At 40.9% G+C, this 22,873-nt stretch overlaps 1 protein-coding gene across 1 annotated transcript; it reads left to right on the top strand.

The window, feature by feature from the left end:
* Nucleotides 1-16,482: 16,482 nt before the first annotated feature.
* LOC101423994 (olfactory receptor 13C7-like) lies at nt 16,483-17,439 on the top strand. The gene has a single exon (XM_004457294.1). It carries the CDS (start codon nt 16,483-16,485, stop codon nt 17,437-17,439), a length of 957 nt encoding a protein of 318 aa, XP_004457351.1.
* The last annotated feature ends 5,434 nt before the right edge of the window (nt 17,440-22,873 follow it).

Here is a 22,873-nt window from a genome sequence, read left to right as displayed (position 1 = left end):
AAAAGAGACAGTGCAATAGAAAAAAAATGAGCAAGGGACTTGAACAGGAGGGGTAGGGAGTGGAGCATGTGGGAATCCTCTATATTTTTTATGTAACATTTATGTAATCTAAAATATTTTTAAAAAATAAAATAAAAGAGTATATACAAATGGCCAATAAACATTTTTAAAAAGATGCTCAATATCATTAGTAATCAGAATTCAAATAAAAAATGCAATGAGATACTACTATACACTCATCAGAATGGCAAATTTCAAAAAAATCACAATATAAATGTTGTTGAGGATATAGATCAACAGGAATTCTCATACACTGCTGATGAGGACTTAAATGGTAAAAAACTGTTTTTCACATTAATCAAATAAATTGAAAATATACATATCCTATAATCCAAAAATTATTCTAGGTATATATCCAGATGACAGGTGTGCACATGTGCACCAAAAATATAGAAAATAAATAAAATACGTAAATGAAAATGAATAAACTTAAGATACATGAAACAGCATGGATGAATCAAAGAAACAAAATACTGAGTTAAAGAAGTCAGACATAGAAGAATATGTATTGTATAAATCCATTTATATAATATAAAAAATAAGCAAAGCAAATCTGTAATGTTAGAAGACAAGATAATGGTTACCTTTGGATAGATGAAAGTGGGTAGTGACTGGGGAAGCTCTGAGGTGCTGTTATTATTCTATTGTGTGATGTTTGTATGGTTAGTTCCTTCAAATCTTTCTATATCTTTATACTTTCAAAGTGTCTTTCATAAACTGATATCCTTTGCCTTTTGATTGGACCTTTTTGCCCATTCATGGTTACATGAGCTATACACTTGGCAGAAGCTCATTGACCTATAACTAATGATTTGTGTGTTTTTTTGCATATGTGTTATACTTCAATAAAATTTTTTTTAAAAATTTCTAACAATCCAAAAGATGGCAAGAAAGGAGGGGAATAAAAAGACATAGACTAAGTGGGGGATATAGAAAGCCAACAGATTTAAACCCAAATTATCAGTAATTATATTAAACATGAAAAGACTGAAGCGTCCTATTAAAAGACAAAGATGATCAGTTTGGACCTAAAAAGCAAAATCCATCTATATGCTGTTGATTAGCGATACTTTGTAAACATTAGGGTACAGAAAGGTTGAAAGTAAAAGAATGAAAAAAAGACTCACCAGCCAAGCAATTACCAAAAGAATAGCAGTGTAGCTAAATATCAGAAGAAAAGACTGCAAAGCAAAAGGCATTACCTGAGATAAAAAGAAAACTTTGTAATGATGAAAGGTTCAGTTCACCAGAAATATATAATGATTCTAAATTTGTATGAACCTAGTAACAAAATCAAAATATATAAAGCAAAAAATGGATAGAACTGCAAGGATAAGTAGATAAATCCATAATAATAGTAGGAAGTCTTCATAAACCTTCCCCAAATCTGACAGAACATGCAGACAAAAGAATCCTAAGGATATAGAAAATTTTAACATTTCAAGTGACACATTTGACCTAACAGACATATAGAATGCTGTACCCAACTATGGAATACACACTCTTCAAGCAAACATGGAACATTTACAAATATTGATCATATGCCAGACCATAAAGGTAAGGTGAATATCAAAGGAGTAAATTACTAAGTAGTTTCTCTGCTGCAATGTAATATAGTTAGAAAGAAATAAAAAAGAGAACTATGAAATTCCTGTGTGTTTGGAAATTAAGCAAAAAAAAAACCCCAAAACATCTGAAGAATCCATGGGTCAAAGACACAAACTCAAAGGAAATAAAAAATTTTGAATTGAATTACAGTTGAAATATGACATATCAAAACTTGTGAGATGCCATTAAAATGGTGTTTAAAGAGAAATGTATAGCTTTAAACGTAGGTATTTAGAAAGAAGTCTAAAAATCAAAGAGCTAGTCATCCATTTCAAAAGTCAGAATAGTAAATTAAACCCAAAAAATAGAAGAAAGAAAATAATACCAGATAGAGGCAGAAAATAATGAAACAGAGAAAAATTTTAAAGTCCAAAGTTGTTTTCTTAAAAAGACTCATAAAATTGACAAATTCTTGGTGAGACTAGTCAAGGGAAAAAAAGAAGGCATAAATATTCAAGTTCAGTAATAAAGAATACACCACCACAGAACCTATAGACATTAAAAAAATAATAAGGGAGTGGATGTGGCTCAAGAGATGGAATGCCTGCTTCCCACATGGGGGGTCCTGGGTTTGCTTCCTGGTGTCTCCTAAACAACAATAACAACAAGTAAACAAAATGATAAAACCCACTCAGGGGAGCCAGTGTAGCTCAGTGGTTGAGTGCTAGCTTCCCACACATGAGGTCTTGGGTTCAATCCCCTGCCCCAATACCTCAAAAAAAAAAAAAAAAAAAAAAAAAAGATAAGGATATTACGTATAACTTTATAACAATAAAATGACAAATTCTTATAAAATTCAATGATCCAAATATTTAAGAAAGAAAGAGTACCAGTCTTACATGTTTCCCCCATAGAGAATAAGACAGAGGGAAATTCACAAACTCATTTTAAGAGCCTGCATAATCTGATCACCAACGCTGACTAGGACATCACAAGAAAAAAATAAATTATAGGTCAATTTCCTTCATGAATATAGACATAAAACTCCTTTAAAAATTAGCAAACTGAATTTAGTAATTTTGAAAAGGATATTCATCCTGACCAGGTTTGATCTATTTCAGGAAGGTAATTGATTTGAAAATCAACCCATGTAATTCACCATATTAACAGACTAAAGGAGAAAAACCCATACTATCATCTCAATAGATGCAGAAAATACATTTGATACTATCCATCATCTAGTCATAATTTTTAAAAAGCTCATAGAAAACTGGGAATGGAAGGGAATTTCATTAGTCTAATAAAGGTTATTGACAAAATCCTAAAACATCATACTCAATGGTTAAAATTTTTCCCTCTGCAATTGAGAATGACATTAGTATGGATTTACTATTCAACATTGTACTGGAGGGCAAATAAAGCAAAAAAACAATTAGTTTGGAATAGAAGAAATAAAAGTTTCTTTATTTGCTGATGATCCAATTATTTGCTTAGCAAAGCCAAAAGCATATACAAACAAATTACTGAAATGAATAACCGTGCTTAGCAATGTGGCTGAACAGAAGGTCAATATAAAAAATGACTTGTATTTCTATATATCACCAATGAACAGAAAGCAAAATCTTGAAAATATATCAACTAAAATATCAAGTATTTATGGGAAAATTTTAACAAAAAATCTTCAAGAAATTTACTCAGAAAATTCTAAAATACAATTGAGAGAAATATTTTAAAAGATCTAATTAAATGGAAAGATGTACCGTCTCAGAGTGAAAGAGTCAATATTGTTAATTCTCCCCAAACTAGTATATAGATTTGATGCTGCCACAATTGAAATCCTGAAAGTTTGTTATTTTTTTTATCATAGCAAACTGATTCTAAAATTTATATGGAAATGCAAAGAGCCAATAATAGCCAAGGTAATCTTGCAAAGGAAGAACAAAGAGGGAGGATATGCTCTAGCAGATAACAAAGCTTATTATGACGATATAATAATTAAGAAAAAAAGAGATTGCCTCAAAAATAAACAATAAAAAAGAATGGGCATTCCAGAAATAGAGTCATGCATACCTGAACACAATTTTTAGCAAAGGAAGATTACAGAGCAATGGGGAAAGGGCAGTCTTTTCTACAAATGGTTTTGGGAGAGGGCATAAATTGGTACAACCACTTTGGACTATGGTTTGGCATTGACATTACCTTCTAAAGGTATCCTATGACCTAGCAACCATTCTAATATGATACCCAGCAGAAATGCATACACATGTGCTAAGGATATACAAGAATGTTCTCAGCAGGATTATTGCTATAACCCCAAATTGGACACAACACAAAAATTCATCACCAGAAGACTCAATGAATAAGTTGTAGTATATTCATAAAGGGAATATTTATAAAAATGAAAGTGGACAAATGACATCACACACAACAGCATGGATAAATCTCAGAAATAATAGTGTTGAATGAAAAGATCAGATACCAAAAAAACATATTTAAAGGTGATGAAAATATTCTGGAACTAGACAGCATTGGTGGGTGCACAACATAATAAATGTGCTAAATGCCACTGAATGATACACTTTAAAATGGTTAATGGTAAATTTTATGTTATGTGTATTTTATCACAATAAAAAGTACATATGGTATGATTGCATTTATATAAAGTTAAAAAAAAAAAAAAGAAAAACTAAACTGTGTGTGTGTGTAGGCATGTATTTTAAGGCGTTAACATCATAGAGGGGGAAGCAGACTTGCCCCAGTGGTTAGGGCGTCTGTCTACCACATGGGAGGTCTGTGGTTCAAGCCCCAGGCCTCCTTGTCCCGTGTGAAGCTGGCCCACGCGCAGTGCCGATGTGCGCAAGGAGTGCCCTGCCATGCAGGGGTGTCCCTGCGCAGGGGAGCCCCACGCGCAAGGAGTGCGCCTGGTAAGGAGAGACACCCAGCAAGAAAGAAAGTGCAGCCTGCCCAAGAATGGCGCCACACACACACAGAGTGGACACAACAAGATGATGCAACAAAAAGAAACACAGTTTTCCGTGCTGCTGACAACAACAGAAGTGGACAAAGAAGACGCAGCAAATAGACACAGAGAACAGACAACTGCGGTGGGGAGAAGGGGAGAGAAATAAATAAATACATAAATCTTTAAAAAAAAATCATCATAGAGGAAGGAAGGGAGGGAGGGAGGGAAGAAGAGTGGAAGGAGAGGGAGGAAAGAAGGAAAGAACTCAAGATAGTGGTTATTTTGGGGAGAAGGGGGAAGGTAGTGATTGAGAAGGGGCATGAGGGCCTTTTGAGGTACTAACAGTTTTCTGTTTTTTGACCTGAGGCTTTCGTGGGTTCTTACCTTGACCCATTTTGTGCATTTTTTTCTACACCATATTATATTATTCAATTAAATAGTAGATTAGATGGATCACAGCTACCCAGTATGCAAGGTTTGAAATGTCTCCTGTGATGACTGAATTCATTTGATCAAAACCAAGTCAAATATCACTTTGCATGTCACCCTCCAGAAACATTGTCTATCTTTCTCCTGGTTCTCCTTGTAAGCGATTATCCAGGCTCAAGGGCCTTATACTCACCTATACCCTCATCTCGTCCTCCCTTCCTTCATCATCCAATATGATATACTCAGATAAGGCTCAGAGGTTCCACAGCCTAACAAGAGTAGCTGGGATTGGCTTCAGCATAGACCACAATTCTGGGTGATGGGTGGGAGAGGAGATGGGGTGGCTGATGAAAACTTTGGAGTAGCAGGGTGGTCAGGGAAGGTTCTCTGGGGGAGGTGGCATCTAGCTGAGAGGCTGCACTTAGAGGGATGTGCTGGGCAGAATGGTCGGATTCTAAGGCTCTTCCCATCCCTTGGAAGCTGCAATGCTATCCTGGTCAGTTCGGAATGATGCTCTGGAAAGCTAGGCTAGATTAACAGCATCTCTATCCACTGATGTCTCCCAGGGGACTGACAAATGCCTCATCCCTGACTCTAATGGCCCTGGCCTTGGAGAAGTGCCCTTCAGATATCTACTGTTCCCCTAAATCACAGATTGGCAATTCCTACCCTGTGATTATCCAGCCTCTGCTCTCTGGGACCACACAGAATGCACACCCCCTTCCATTGTTTTTACCCACAGCATTTCATCAGAGATCTAAGGAAAAATATTCCCTCAATTCTCATCTGATTTGACATGAGAATGAATCCTTCTACCAGTGTTCTTCCTGAATATATACTTTGTGGAAAGATTCTCTCAGTACAGGCAAGTTCAAAAATAGATATTTGGGACAAGCCTTTCTCACATTCCATGGACTTCTCTAAGTCTCCAACAGTCTGGCTTTGCTCTCACCTCTTTAGGGAAAATAGACTTGGGGTCATCACTGTCTACTTTCCAAACAAATCCCCACCTTTTGTCTCCACTCCCGAGCCTCTCTGCTTTCTGGAAACCTCATACAGGTCTCTGTCCATAGAACATCTACCTGATTTTGTCCTCTGAACGGACCCATCCGTCTTTTGTTCCTTCTGCAGGTCTGGGGTTGGAAGTGACTTTTCTGTTCTTTTCCTCTATGTTTCAAAGATCTCTGGAGGGTGGGCACCTCTGTCATGGACTTGTCCAGGAAATTCCTCTCTGCCACACCAAGGTAGTTGGTCCTAAAGCAGAGATCAAGACAACTGTCCCTTCCCTTGGGACAGGTAGGAGCCCAGAGCTCCTCTGCTCTGGTGTCATGATGAGGAGAGTTGGCCTCAGACTTCCTTGACATCCATAGTGCCAAGGTCTTAAAATCTTATTGATTCTTTTGTACATTTGGCATAGGAAGTCAGTCTCCTGTGCATTATGGCTAAGTTGAATGATAGTTTTGACTGAATCTATCTACTCTTCATTCTCCATCTGCCTGCACCAGAGACACTGACTTTTCCTGAGTCCTGCTCTGTTAGCTCTTCTTTCTCTTTTCAGAGTTCTAAGTGTTCCCCAAAGTAGGAGTTGTTCTGTACTCATACAAAACTTGTTGGCAACTCTTAGGGTAATGGTAATTTGGTCTTATTGGTTCTACATTTATTGTAGCTAAAATGCTCATGAACTGACCAACTGTTTCAGGATCATCTCTCCAAGAGCTATCAATTATCTAGCCCCTTCCTCAGTTGTTGCAGCAGCACTTTCTGCCTGGGGAACTCTAAGACTCTTGTCTGTCTGTATTGAGCACATCTTGTCCATGACCCATTCAGGGTCATATTAACTCAATTCCAGCTAACACACATTTATCTGCTCTGGGCCAGGCATAATTTCTAGGTGATGGGGACACATGGTGAAAGGCACAGCCCTGACTTCAAAGACCTCAAAGTCTAGTGGAGAAATAGTCCTGCAAAAAAATAATTACATCATTAACAACAACAATAATAACCACTTTAATGCCAATTACAACAGGCCTGAGGCTCTGTTTAGCAATCTCTCCCTTTCCAATTTAGAAAGCCACTTACTAACCTCTGATTATATCAAACCTAGACTTGACTACCTGAGTGATGTGGGGTGTTTTACCTCCTTTACTTTGAAGTAGTTCCTCTTTAATACTGTGTTGAAATCTGCCTCCCTATAATTTCTGCCCTCTGGAACCCCCATAGGAAGTTATGCTTTTTCCACATGGCAGCCCTCCAAATCTTCAGAAATGAGTTGACTTCAGCATGGAATCTCCCTTTATCTCCTAGGGCCTTAGAACAATTGATTTATGTCTTAGTGCCAAATCCATCAGCCAGTAATTGACTACAAAGGCTGCTCAATGCTGGGAATGGCCCCCTGAGGACAGCTCAGGTACCCAGGACACGCTATTATCTGTGACGTTCGTGCTGGAGCAGTAAATCAGTTCCCAGCTTGGTTTTCTGCTCTGTTGACCAGTCCTCTGTTTTCTCTTAAGAACCCGGGCTCTGGCAAAGAAAATGTTTGCTTTTTTTCAGCACCAGATCCAGAAACATGGTTCATGATAATGGCCAAAACTCAGGACTCCAACTATGAGAGGAGAAAGATCCCAGCAGTTTTAGTCAAGAAGAGACAACTGTGTGTGAGAGGACTACTAGCTGTGTGGTCTTGGGCAAGCCATGACCCCTCTGTACCATGATGGGTTGAGGCCAGGTGATCTTAGAGACTCTTACAGGTTTTTGTTTGTTTGTTTGTTTGTTTGTTTGTTTTTTGAGACTCCTACAATTTAATGGGTCTATTTGACTCTGAGGATAATATACCAGTGGAAGTGCTTTATACCTCCTCTTCTCAAGCCCCCATTCTATTTCAATCAAGTCAGATGGTAGCAATGTAGCTGTGTTAATGAAATCCTCTGTATTCCTTTAATCAAATCCTCCACTTACCTTTACCAGAAACATGATAAGCAAGAACTATCAGTTTGCTAAGGGCTGGAAAGAAGCCACACGTCAGAAATAGCAACACTGTGTCTGAAGCACCCGGGTGAGGCTGAGAACATGTGCCAGGTGAGGGGTCCAGCCAGTTTTTTCCCCTCCTGCCTCGTATGCTCCGGGACCAACCTCCGAAGGACTGTCCATTGCCCTTAGAAGATAGTTTAAATTCCATTTTGTTCTTTGGGATCATTTTAGTCCCAGAAGTCATTTAAAGTTTGGAAAGTTACTGGTACTCAATTTAGAAACTTTGTAGCCTTCTGGGATAACGTCCCCAAGATCCAATTATGCTGAAGGCACTCCAAGAATTTTGCTGCCTGCTGCCTTCTCTCCCTTCTTCCCTCCGTTCCTCCCTCTGTCCTTCCTTCCTTGACTCCATTTCCTCTCTCTGAACATCATAATCACATTAACAGAGTCCAACTGTTTTCTGGTCAGTGCTCACATGACTCTTTCAGACACCCAGGTCTTTTCTCCTGTGCCAGCCCCATCACCCCTAGTCTGCGCTAATTCAGTGATTTGGGGGGTTCTGAGGGAAAGACTTACACACTACCTCTCACTTTTCATCTTATTGATTTGGCCCCTTGCAACAACCTTCTATCTTCTTCCTCAGTCTTTACTCTATCCAGCTAAGCCTCCGTCCTTTCAGCTTCCTATCATCCGTACATGTGCTCTGAGACCTCACGAGAGTCAACTGACAGGGATGGGTCCAGAAAAGGGTACATTCCTTAACTGAACAAAGGATTGTTTCACAGAAGGCAGAAATGGGTAGAATAACCTATTGTCTCTGCGTTCTGGGAGTGTACCGTCTACTGGCATGAGAGAGGGATATGACAAGACAATTTCCCATCTAGGTAGAAAGTGAGGGACAAGGAGAATGCCCACACCATTGTGGAAATCCAGATGGAAGCACCTGACTCAGGCAGGGGCCCGCCTTCCGGAAGGAGGTGACCCGAGGTGCGCCACATGCTGGAGCTGCTCTCACTGGCTCACCGATCGTGCACATCTCACATTCAGTGACTCACGTTCAGTGACTTCCTTTGGAGCTTTAAATTGGCCATTGTGGGAGTATTTAAACCACAGAAGTCTGCTAATGCTGCAAATTAGGGCTTTCTTTTTGACCCCAAAACAGGTTGCTAACCATTTTTTTCAGTATACCAGTGGAACAGATAAGTGACAATTTGCATAAAAGGGCAGGTGCTGCCAATGGGGAGGAAGGCAGGGGCCAGCCCATTGTTGGTCTTTTAGGGCATCCTAAGGCGATAGGACTTCCTCCTGTAGGAAATGAGGAGACACTTGGGTTTTAAGAAAAGATCTGACATGATCATTCTAGGAACATTGTGGAGGGGAGATTGGGGTCAGGGGACGTAGAAATTAATAGGAAAATTCATTAAGAGGCTCTTATTCAGGCAATTGAAGATAACTAACAGGGGAAGTGATAGAGGAATAGAGCAGACAGGAAGGTTCAAGAAATATTTGGTAGATAAAAAAACACAAGATTAGGGAAGTGAATTGGTTCAGGTGATTGAACTCCTGCCTACCACATGGGAGGTCTCGGGTTCAGTCCTGGTGCCTCCTGGAGAAGAGCAAAATAGCCAGCTGGCACAATAGGCAAGTGCAGCAAGCTGACAGCAAGAAGATGACTAACAAGAAGATACAAAGAGGAAAGACAATGAGAGACACAACAAAGTAGGGAGCTGAGGTGGCTCAAGCCATTGCATGACTCTCTACCACATGGGAGGTCCCAGGTTCAATTTCCAGTGCCTCGTAAAGAGAAGACAAGCAGATACAGAGAGCACACAGCAAATGGACACAAAATGCAGAGAGAGCAGAGAGCAAGTACAAACAATGGGAGGTGGGGAGGAATAAATAAATAAAATAAATCTTACCAAAAACCCCACAAGGGAAGCAGACTTGGCCCAGTGATAAGGGCATCCGCCTACCACATGGGAGGTCCACGGTTCAAACCCTGGGCCTCCTTGACCCATGTGGAGCTGGCCCATGTGCAGTGCTGATGAACACAGGAGTGCCATGCCACGCAGGGATGTCCCCTGCGTAAGGGAGCCACACGCTCAAGGAGTGCGCTCCGTAAGGAGAGCCACCCAGCGTGAAAGAAAGTGCAGCCTGCCCAGGAGTGGCATTGCACACACGGAGAGCTGACACAGCAAGATGACGCAACAAAAAGAAACACAGATTCCTGTGCCGCTGACAACAGAAGCAGACGAAAAAGTACACGCAGCACATGGACACAGAGAACAGACAACGGGGGAGGGGGGAGAGAAATAAATAAAAAATATATCTTAAAAAAAAAAACCCACAAGATTAGAATTTGGTTGGATGTAGCAGGCAGGAGAGGATGGGGTCAATATTTCTAGTTCAGATGATGGATGGATGATGGTGGCACGACCCAGGTGCTAATTTTAGGGGAAGAGGTGAATTCAATTTGGAGTTTGGTATGTTTGAAGTGCCCATGAAACATCCAGGTAGAATTAGGGGATAACATCTGCCTTGGAGATAAAGGCTGCTGACGCATCAACTTATATGTCATTCAGGGAGAGTGGCTGAAACCCAAATCCTAGAAGAAGTCTTGACAGACCATGTTTTCAAATATTAACATGCATCAGAGTCATTTGGAAGACTTGTTAAAACACAGATTGAAAACACACACACACACACACTGCTGTGCCCCACCCAGATATTCTGCAGTAGGTCTAGGATAGCGTCCCAAAATCTACATTATTAACAGTTTGCCAGGTGATGCTGATGCTTCCTGTCTGTGAGTCACACTTGGAATGGCTATGGGCTGATCTTTTTTTTTTTAAAGATTTATTTTTTTATTTTTTATTTCTCTCCTCTCCCCACCCATTTGCTGTGTGTTCTTCTCTCTGCTTGCATTCTCGGTGGCACCAGGAATCTGTGTTTCTTTTTGCGTCATCTTGCTGTGTCAGCTCTCCATGTGTGTGGAGCCACTCCTGGGTGGGCTGTGCTTTTTTTTGTGCAGGGAGCTCTCCTTGCAGGATGCACTCCTTGCACATGGGGTTCCCCTACACGGGGCACACCCATGCGTGGCACGGCACTCCTTGAGCGCCGTAGCACTGCGTGTGGGCCAGCTCACCACATGGGCCAGGAGGCCTTGGGTTCAAATTCTGGACCTCCTATGTAATAGGCGGATGCTCTATCAGTTGAGGCACATCCACTCTCCTAGACTGACCTTCTTATTAACTCACTGTAGGGACTCAAGGCCTTGAAATCCGGGGTACTGCTGAAAACATTTCTCCTCATTTCCCATCACTGACCAGTGAAGCTTCAGACAGACCTACCAGGGGATAATTAGTTTTAATCAACCAAGACAAAACTTCTTGTCTTTATTCCGTGTGGGTGGGTTTATGTGTGAGTAAATGTGAGTTTGTCAAAGATGGGTGGAGCCAACCAAAGGGGTAGTGTGAAAAACAGCAACCCCAGAATTTTGGGTAAATATCTGTGTTTTCCTGAAGACAAATGTGGACATGATACCCCTCACAAGGTCTTCGACCAGATCCCAGGACAAAAAACTTAGAGATTCTGGCAACGAAACATGAGAAGTAGCACATTCTCTGTGAAGGCATGAAAGAGCTGCCAAATTTTGAGATAAAATCAGGACTGGAATCAGGTACTGTAAGGTCAGAGAAAACAGGACTTCCCTGAAGAATGAAGAGGGAGAAGGGAATGAGAAGTTGTCTCCATGAAAGGTGAGGAAGCCCCTCATGCTGGAAAGCACAAAGTGGGGGAGTGAGAGTATAGTTCTTGAACTTCTGAATGCTGGATTACCCAAACAATATTTGTCTCTTTTGATGCTTCATTCCAGGAGGCCTCACTTACCTGACATACCTACCCCCTCATATATCGTTTCTGTTCTCTCTACCATGAGGCACCCTGGCTACAGGCCCTCCCCTGACTGGACCAGTGTGGACACCTGACCCTGGGGCAGCCAGTATACAGGTTACACTGTGGCCAAGAGGTGGTCTGGCAGGAAAGTGGTGCCTGACAGAGGTGGCTGGTACTGAATGGTGATACTCAAACCCCATAGATCTATTTCTCAGGGAGCTTAAAATCAAAACATTAGGATGCAATTGGTGTGGGGAAAGAAGGGGGAAAAAGGGGAAAGGAGAGTAACACAAAGAGAGAAGATGATGAGCAAAAACCATGAGGTAACTGAATTCATGGTGTAGGGAGGAGAGTAGAAAGTACTTAGTCATGGCTGGAATAAGAGATGCGTGGCCAGAATGGTGGGGACTCCAAAATGGCAGATCCCTGGAGTTGAGGGACATAGAGCCTGCCATAGAGGGGTCACTGGGATCCTGACTAACCTTCTAGTGTCTACAGAACCAGGAGGCCTGCCAGTGCCACTGTGCCTCCAAGAACCGCACAATGTCCCCCTAACTCTTGAGGAAATCTGAGTATGATTGAAGGGGAGGCTTCTGGCATTTAGAGGGCAGAGGCCAAATATGCTTGATATCACAAATCCAAGGTCCTATGCAATCCAAATATTCTGCATTCTAACCTCATAGTGTTGTTGGGAGCATTCGATAAGACAAAGTATGGAAAAGAATTGTAAACTAAGGACAACAAATATTACATGTATTAATATCTCACTGTTATCTCAAATACAACCAATTCAATTGATTGTAAACTCCTCCATGAAATAAATTATTCTTGGTCATATCTTTATTTTCTAGAACCAGCCTACAGTTGAGCATAGATGCCCAGAAATTGTATATGAAGTGTCCAAAATAACCCCACAGCCCTACCCTGCCGTACAAGCCCAGACTGGCTCCCCTCTTTACTCCTCTGTGTCTTTCTTCCAGTTTTTGAGGTTTGGTATCTTGGCAATTTTTGACTATTCTTTCTCCTGTACCTCTCACCCCAGGACTATCTCTAAATTCTATCATTTCTTCCTTTTAAATGTCTTCTAGGGCCACTTTTACTCCTTCTCCATTATTTTCACCCTGAGCTAGTTCTGCATACTATGGACTCATCTTGTGCACAGTCTCCTGGACGATTTCGTGGCATTTTCAGTCATGCCTGTCTATAGATATTTCCACTCTGCTGGGCATTCTCTGAATGCTGGGCATTTCTGGTCATCATGCTTCCCACATGCACCCTCATTCTTTGGGGCTTATATTATAGAAGTTGTTCAAGGATGGTGAGTCACTGAATTGAGGGAAGGAAATGCCTGGTGGCCAAGGAATCTGTGTGACCCAAGGCTCCCAGGGACTATTGGATTGCTGAGACCCAGCTCTTCTGCCCTTCTTGGTTCATGAAGGGACAGTGACAGAGTCACCTTGGACCAATCATGGTAATCAAAGCCCAGGAGAACTCATTACCAGAAGCCAGAAAACTTTCTGAGCTGAGGTTTCCTGGTAGGGAGGGCAGAGGTTTGGGTAGACTTACACAACATTGCCTAATTGGGTCTATGGGGTGAAGTCTAAACTCTGAGTCTCCCACCAAACTTTAAATTGCTTCTGGCATAGGGCCTGGCTTCAAAGCAACCTGGCCCTTAAATTCTCAAGGGAGTCCTTCTAGGGCCCTCTTGAGAGCAGAACAGAGCACAGAGAAGAGAGGGGCTGGGCCCATGCCTGGGGTATGGTTTTCTGGCCCACCCTGAGGCACAGCCTTCTCCAGGCTGGGGCTCCTGGCTGAGCCTCAGTCTTAAGAACCAGACTTTGTCTCCTCATCTCAATGAGCCCCAAAATCAGGCAAGGACCCTGAGCAGCTGCAGCTTCTCAAGCCATGGCCACACTCTAGATCCTAGTAAGTTAGACAACAATTAGTGAATGTATGCCCATGTGCTGCCAGGGCTTCTCCAAGAAACGGCCTGTATAGCCTGCATAGCCTGCTTGGTTATGGCAAGGTAGCACCCAGATGGGCAGACAGCACCAGAGACAAGCACCTCTCCTGGTCGCAGAAAGTTGATAGACTCCCCACTCCACTGGCCTGCATTCCTATGAGCAGTAGTCCCAGGCTGGACTGGACTCCACACTGGGTAAATGCTGGGTGACCTCTATAGCCAGCTCTTTATCAGCTGGGACAGAAGAAAAGAGGCTGTGTGCAAAGGGGGCTGTGCTGGGGTTGAATTGGGTTAGGGTACAAGGCAACTATCTCTAAAACTCTGAAGGCTGCTACTGTGCCAAAGAAACAGGCCTGTGAGCCAAGAAGATGGAATTAAGACCAGTGGAGGATAGAAGTTAGAAAAAGACAGATTCCTAGTCCTTGAAGAACTCTGACAATCCATGCATCATGACAATGACATTGGAGGCTGTGAGCCTACTGTTGCTCAAAATGTTCAAGCAGAGGCTGAGAAATCACTTATTGGAGAGAGAATTCCTATAAGTGGAAGGTTAGGGGTGGAGGCTGAATTAGTCTAATGTCCAAAGATCTTGCCTAGCCTCAGATGCTAAGTTCATTGATATGAAAGGAGTTTTTCTCTAAAAATGATTCTCCATTCCTTAAGAGAATCTCTGGAAATTGTATCATCATAGCTCTCAATTTTCCTTAGGTCCCCTCTTTCCCAGCCTTGAGCAGAATGCCAATTGTAGAAGGAGCCTGTGATTAGTCTCCTGGTCTGTCTGTGTCATATGACATCTCTTCCCACCAAAGCTCCTGGACCTGCCTGGTCCTCAGCAGAAATGTCCAAATTGTAGATTTGGTCAGAGAACCTTGGCAGAGTGTGAGGAGGTGGAGGAAAAGGCCCAGCTTGGAAACTGTGAGAACTTAGCTTGAGACCTGGCTCTGCCCACAAGATGGGCAGATGACCTCCTGATGGACTGCCACTGGCATGGACTGCACTGCCCTGTGATTAGAAAATTGGCTCTCACTTGGGTGGACCGATAATGGTTCTCTGGGCAGGCCAATTGGGAAAAATCACCCCTTCTTCAGGGCTGTGTGCAATTCACAAACCTCTTTCCTGACCTCAGTTTCTCGACCTTAACCATTACTCAGGTAAGCAGTAGGCAGCCAACTCCATTCCATTTTGGGTACCCTGCATCAGAGCCTGATGTTCTGAATTTCTTTGTCAGTAAAATTGTGATTGATGAACAATGTGGCTTTAGGGAGGTTGAGTAGATTTACACATGTCTTCCAAGCATCCAAACAGCACTGCATGGTATTTCTCATCGAAGTGGATTCCCCCACTTTGGGATCCCCCAAACTGGGGATGTGAAGTATGAGTGGGCTCCAACAATCAGGTAAGATATTTTTCCTCCGCCAAGTTCCAGGGCAGCAGAGAAGCAGGCAGGTCAAGTGTGGTTTCAGGAGGAAACACACAAGTCCTGATCTCTAGATCATATTTTTGAAGACTTTGGTAGAGATTCCATGTTGTAGGCTCCAAAATTTCAATCTGGTCAGGTTTTGCAGAGAGAAGAGTCAAGATCTCTTACTCACTAAGCTTACAAAGGACTTAAGTGTAAAGAATAAAAATGTTAAGAAGATCAGAAACTTATTGTTTTCAGGCTAGCACTTTCGGTCCCTGTAGAACTATCTGCATGGGGTGTCATATTATAACAGAAACATGTTAGGTAAGCAGGGACCAGATCCAAAGGAATGGGCCATGTGACCTTCATGGCCAAGATCACTGATCTGTGATACCCAGAGGTCTCCATGTATATGGTAGAAACAGTTACTCAGCGGCCCCTGTTTTCCTGGAAAGTGCTAGAGACTCATAGCATATAGACATATGTCTTTGCTTTAGGTATATTAATTATCATTGATTAGACAGAAATGTCTTTCATTCAGAAATGTCATTTCATTCAATGAAAGACAGAAATGTCTTTCATTGAAATTTCATTTCATTTTCATTTCATTTTCATTTTATTTTATTTTATTTTTTTAAGATTTATTTTATTTAATTTCCCCCCCTCCCCCGGTTGTCTGTTCTTGGTGTCGATTTGCTGCGTCTTGTTTCTTTTGTCGGCTTCTGTTGTCCGCTTCTGTTGTCGTCAGCGGCACGGGAAGTGTGGGCGGCGCCATTCCTCGGCAGGCTGCTCTTTCTTTTCACGCTGGGGCTCTCCTCACGGGCGCACTCCTTGCGCATGGGGCTCCCCCACGCGGGGGACACCCTTGCGTGGCACGGCACTCCTTGCGCGCATCAGCACTGCGCATGGCCAGCTCCACACGGGTCAAGGAGGCCCGGGGTATGAACCGCGGACCTCCCATATGGTAGACGGACGCCCTAACCGCTGGGCCAAAGTCCGTTTCCCATGTCTTTCATTTTAGTATGCTATGTTAGATTTCCAGGGTTTGCTCTTCATGGTTTTGACTGATATACAGTCTGACTTTTAGATAACTTGATTTTACTTGTTGAATCTCAGAGGACGAGTTTATAATTCCAGTGGATATTATGATTCTGATGTGCTGACTGAAGGAAAACAGGAAACAAACAAACAAAAAAACCCCTACAACTATGTATTCTTTGCCTCCTCTATTTCTGGGGATGAAAGACAGAGTTTGGAATGGAAGCATCTAACCAGTCTGCTGTGACAGAGTTTGTCTTGCTGGGACTCTCTGCCCATCCAAGGCTGGAGAAAACATTCTTTGTGCTCATCCTGCTGATGTACCTGGTGATCCTGCTGGGCAATGGGGTCCTTATCCTGGTGACTATCCTTGACCCCCACCTGCACACACCCATGTACTTCTTCCTGGGGAACCTTTCCTTCCTGGACATCTGCTACACAACTTCTTCAGTCCCCTTAGTTCTGGATGGTTTCCTGACTCCCAGGAAAATTATTTCATTCTCAGCCTGTGCTGGGCAGATGTTCCTCTCCTTTGCCATGGGAGCCACAGAGTGCGTGCTCCTGGGCATGATGGCATTTGATCGCTACGTGGCCATCTGCAATCCCCTTAGATACTCCATGGTCATGAGCAAGGCTGCCTACGTGCCCATGGCTGTCAGTTCCTGGGTAGCTGGTGGAACCAACTCCTTGGTGCAGATCTCTCTTGCAGTACAATTACCTTTCTGTGGGGACAACATCATTAATCACTTCATCTGTGAGATCCTGGCTGTCCTGAAGTTGGCCTGTGCTGACATCTCCATCAATGTGATCAGCATGGGGGTGGCTAATGTGATCTTCCTGGGGGTGCCAGTACTGTTCATCTTTGTCTCCTACATCTTCATCCTCACCACCATCCTGAAGATCCCCTCAGCCGAGGGAAGGCGAAAGGCCTTTTCGACCTGCTCTGCCCACCTCACTGTGGTGATCATCTTCTATGGGACCATCCTCTTTATGTATGGTAAGCCTAAGTCTAAGGACCCGCTGGGGGCAGACAAACAAGACCTTTCAGACAAGCTCATTTCCCTCTTCTATGGACTTCTGACACCCATGCTGAACCCCATCATCTATAGTTTGAGGAACAAGGATGTTAAGACAGCTATGAGGAACCTGATGGCTCAGAAATGCTTCATCCAGTGATGGTGGGATATGTCCCATGATGTATGCACTCTGATGGCTCTCAAGTGAGAATATGAACGCAAAATAATGCTAGGTGTGGTCCGTGGACCTGCAGTATCAGCATTACCTGGGAGCTTGTTAGACAAACTGGAATACTGGAGATAATTTCAGACCAACTGAATTGGCATCTGCATTTTAACAAGATCCCCAGATGTTCATATGCAAGTTAGAATTTGAGAAGTATTGGTTAAGAGTGTGTAGTGGATGCTGTGGTGTGCTGCCCAGACCCTAACCCCCACCCCTAACCCCACCCCACCGACGGCTGGAGCACTCATTACCTCATTTGCCAGGAGCGTTGGTGGCTCGCAGCATACATCTAAGTCTCTCTGCAGGTCTTGCCCTTAGCTGAAGAGAGCTACATCTCCCAAGATCATATTCTCTTCTTGTCTAATGATTTGTCAGCGTTGGTATAAAGGCCTGGTCCCCCTTGCCTAAAATGGAAATATTGCTAAAGGCCATCCCAGCTCAGGAGCTTCTCTGTAGCAATTCAAATCCTCCCCTGCGCAGTCCTGCAGCCTTTACTCCTCCACAGGTGTTCATCTTTAGGTTTTTTTCATAGTTGATTAGTTTATTCATTAATCCCTTCAGTCATTCAATGGTTTTTTTCTAATTGTGCATACATATTTTAAAGACAAACATATTTGAATAGATTTTTTTGCTTCATATTAACATCTCATAACATAAATATACATTTTTTTGGTTTCAAAGAAAAAGTCTTATATATGCAATATTACCCATATTCATATTTCACATGAGGTTTTACTATGCTATACAGTGCTATGTTACATTTTTTATCTTTCCTTCTAGTAATATACCTGACCTTAGATTATCCCTTTCAACCACTGTCATACCCGTAAAATACCACTGTTAGTTAAAAATCACTATGTTGTGCTATCATCTTTTCTATTCACTTCCAAAGATTAACAAACAACAGAATTTTACCAATTCTACACAAGTTAACCTTCAGCTTTCCATTCTCTAACCTCATTTTATTTTCTGATGACCCATATTCTAGTTATTAACTTCATGAGTTTACACATTCTATTTAGTTCATAATAGTGCAATCATACAGTATTTGTCCTTTTGTGTCTGACTTGCTTTACTACATAATGTCCTCCAGGTTCATGCATTTTTCATATGCTTCAGAAATTCATTTCCTCTTACAGCTGAATAATATTCCATCATGTATACACATCACAGTTTGTTTATCCATTCTTTGGTTGATGGACACCTGGGTTGTTTCCGACTTTTGGCAATCATGAATAACATGGCTGTGAACATCAGTGTGCAGATGTCTGTTCATATCGTTGCTCTCAGTTCTTCTGCATATTTACCCAGTAGTGGTATTGCCAAATTACATGGAAAAATCCATATTCAACTTCTTTAGGAACTGCCAAATAGTTCTCCACAGTGGCTGTACTATTCTACATTTCCACCAACATGAAAAAGTCTTCCTATCTCTCCACATCTTCTCCAACACTTGTAGTTTTCTATCTTTTTAATAGTGTCCATTCTGATAGGCATGAAATGATTTTTCACTGTAGTTTTGATTTGCATTTCCGTAATCGCTAGTGATGCTGAACATTTTTTTCATGTGTTTTTTGCCATTTTTATTTCTTCTTTGGAAAAATGCCTGTTCGAGTCTTTTGTCCATTTTTCAACTGTGCCATTTGTCTTTTTATTGTTGAATTGTAGCTCTTTATATATCATGGATATTAAACACTTATCAGATATGTGATTTCCAAATATTTTCTCCCATTGAGTTGGCTACACTTTCACCTTTTTTTAAAACTCACATTTCCTTTCTTTTTTAAACAAATCAATTCTATTGATACATATTAATAAAGCATACAAATCATCCAAAGTGTATTTGGTATTTGGTATAATCACACAGTTGTGAATTCGTCACTTCAATCAGTGGTATTTGGTATAATCGCGTAGTTGTGAATTCATCACTTCAATCATTATTAGAGCATTTTCATTATTACAATAAAAACAACAATAATAAAAAACAAAACAGACAAACAAGAAAATTTTCACCTCTCAATCTCTCTCTGTTTCCCCTGCTGTACATAGCGCTATTTCTGGCTATTCTTGCACAATTATTTATTTATTTATTAAGCAGTTATATTGAGATATATTCACATACCATATGATCTGTCTAAAGTATATATAATCAATGGCTTTTGTATAATCACAGTGTTATGCATTCATTTTCACATGACCATGTCATTATTCCAGAAAAAAAAACTCCACACCCCTTAGCATGCTTTCCCCAGCCCAACATACCCATTAATCAAATTTATCTTTATAAATTGATTTATATTTATATTTTATATAAATAGAATCATACAATATGTTACACAATATATTAGGTTCATAGTAACACAATCATATGGTATTTGTCCTTTTGTGTCTGGCTTGCTTCACTCAACATAATGTCCTCCAGTTTCATCCATGTTGTCATATGTTTTATGACTTCATTTCTTCTTATAGCTGAATAGTATTCAATCATGTGAATACACCATAGTTTGTTTATCCATTCATCAATTGATGGACACCTGGGTTATTTCTATCTTTTGACAACTGTGAATAATACTGCCACGAACATAGGTGTGTGGATGTCTATTCATGACACTGCCTCAGTTCTTCTGGGCATATACCCAGTAATGATATTGCAGGGACACTTGACACATCTAAATTCAACTTCTTTAGGAACTGCCAAACAGTCCTCCACAGTGGCTGTACCATTCTGCATTCCCACCAACAGTGAGTAAGTGTTCCTATCTCTCCACATCCTCTCCTACACTTGTAGTTTTCTGTCTTTTTAATAGCAGTCATTCTGATAGGTGTGAAATGATATCTCATTGTAGGTTTGATTTGCATTTCCCTAATCAGGAGTGATTTTGAACATTTTTCCATATTTTTTTTTGCCATTTGTATTTCTTCTTTGGACAAATGTCTATTCAAGTCATTTGTCCACTTTTTAATCAGGTAGTTTGTCTTTTCATTGTTGAGTTGTAACATCTTTTTTTTTTTATCCCCACCCCCCTTGTGGCTTTTTGTGTGCTGTCTGCTCCATTCGCTGTGCATTCTTCTGTGTCTGTATTTATTTATTTTATTTCCCCTTGCCCCTTGCAGCTTGCTTGCTGTCTTCTCTCTGTGTCCATTTGCTGTGGGCTTTTCTGTGTTCTTGCTTGTCTCCCTTCTTTTTGTTGTGTCGCCTTGCTAAGTTGACTCCATTTGTTTGTTTCTTCTTTTATTTCTTACAGCATTGTTTTATAGTTTTCTTCATATAGGTTCTGTAATTCTTTATGATTCAATCAATGATTAAATTGATTCCTAGGTATTTGAGTCTTTTTGTTGCTATTATAAATGGAATTTTTTCCTTATTTCCTCCTCAGATTGTTCAAAACTAATGTACAGGAACATTAATGATTTTTGCATATTGATCTTCTATCCTGCCACATTGCTGAAAATTCATTTTTTAGTTCAAGTAGCTTTTTCATAGACCTTTCAGAATTTTTAAAATATAGGATTATGTCCTATAATCCTATAAGTGAGCAGTGAGAGTTTTACTTCCTCTTTTCCTATTTGGATGTCTTTTTTTTTTCTTGTCTAATTGCTCTAGCTAGAACTTCCAATACAGTGTTGAATTACAGTGGTGATAGTGGGAAACATTGTCTTGTTCCTGATCGTAGAGAAAAAAATTTCAACCTTTCCCCACTGAGTACAATGTTGGTTGTGGGTTTTTCATATATGCCCTTTATCATATTGAGGAATTTTCCTTCTATTTCTATTATTCAAGGTTTTTTTTCAAGAAAGGATGCTGGATTTTTGTTGAATGCCTTTCTGCTTCAATGAAGACGATCATGTGTTTTTTTCTCTTCAGTTTGTTAATGCTGTGTATTACATTGATTCTTTTCCTTATATTGAACCACCCTTGCATAACAGGAATAAATCCCTAAAATCTATTTTCTACACTGAATTACTTTACTTTTCACTTCTATAAAGTATCCTAATTTGTATTGACTGGGCAAGTGTTTTTACTCCTGAACAGAGAGAAAGCAGGGCCATTTTGTCCCTGGGCATGAAGGCACAGTAGTGAAGGTTTTCTTCAAGACATTCAAAACTGTTTGAGACCTGGAAAACATGCTGGCTCTCAACTACAAGAAAAAAGACTAAAAAAACCTTATTTAATAATTGTTTATTTATATGCCTATAGAAGGGATATGTCAATCTCAGTAACAGAAATTTTTGTATTCCTGCATCAGATTTTAATGCAATGGATTAGGTACTTTCACTTTTGAAGAATTCCTGAGTTTTTATGATTATTCTTGAGAAAAAATGGAATTGTTAATTAATTGAGTCACTTTTAAGCCAAATAATTTCAGTAACAGAAGTAGAAAAGTCCTTTCAAATTAACCACAAAATTATATCCTTAAAGTGGGATGTGGATGCATGTTTTGTGAGTACATTTTGACATGATATGGTGTGGGACCTCCAAAGGTAAATGTACCCAGGCCTGTGAAAGTCTTGAAATGGATCTCAAAGTACCAGAAAATATTTGTCTGCATCTCCTAGGAAAGTAATTAGTGCACAGGTGCTCGATAAAAGATCTGTCTCCTAATCATCTTTCAAGTTTCTCTTGCCCTCATCCTTGCAGTCAGACAGACACGGCTTGTGTGACAGACTTCTATAGGAGGTCTGAGAATAGAACCTTTTAGATGGGTGAACCTTCATCACAAGAGAAGATCCAAACCATGCCATCCTGTACCCTGAAGTATGAGATAGATTGTAGGGTGGTTCCCAACCAGAGGGCTTCGGGGTTTCTCTTCTTCTGTCTTTATGACGATAACGAATACATTAGTGGAGAGTGGCTGACCCACACACTGTAATGAGAATTCTGTGCATTTTCTCCCACAGTAATGTAGGCAGGGATGCCTGCAAGGATAACAAGGATCTACAAAGATCTCTGATGCCAACTTCTATCTCCTCACCAAAGAGTAATTAGTCCCCAGGGTTTTGTTTTGTTTTTTATTAGTAAATAATACTAGTTACCGTAAGGTCAGTGTTTACTAGTTCCTTTTTTTTTTTTAATCTTTATTCCCCACTCCCACCCCTGAGATGGCTCCCTCTGTCGCTTTTCTCATTGTTTTTGCTGATACGGGTTTATTTTGCTCGTTGTTGGCACTCGTTATCTATTTATTGTTTTTGCTCATTGTCTGTTTTTTGTTTTGTTTTTTTAGGAGTCATGGGTAACCTAATCTGGAACCTCATTTGTGGGAGGCTGACACTCAACTGCTTGAGTCACATCCACTCCCTGTTTGTTTGTTTTTGCTTGTTGTCTGCTCATTGTTTTGCTGGTTGCATGCTCGTTGTGTTTGCTCATTGT

The sequence above is a fragment of the Dasypus novemcinctus genome, chromosome 8 (assembly GCF_030445035.2).
Source record: "Dasypus novemcinctus isolate mDasNov1 chromosome 8, mDasNov1.1.hap2, whole genome shotgun sequence".
Lineage (NCBI taxonomy): Eukaryota > Metazoa > Chordata > Mammalia > Cingulata > Dasypodidae > Dasypus > Dasypus novemcinctus.
Note: the sequence above shows the minus strand (reverse complement) of the source record. Positions and strands in the feature narration are given on the sequence as shown.

Bases quoted from the DNA above. Each gene is read 5' to 3' on its own strand.
- LOC101423994 (XM_004457294.1), top strand. From the start codon at position 16,483: ATGGAAGCATCTAACCAGTCTGCTGTGACAGAGTTTGTCTTGCTGGGA.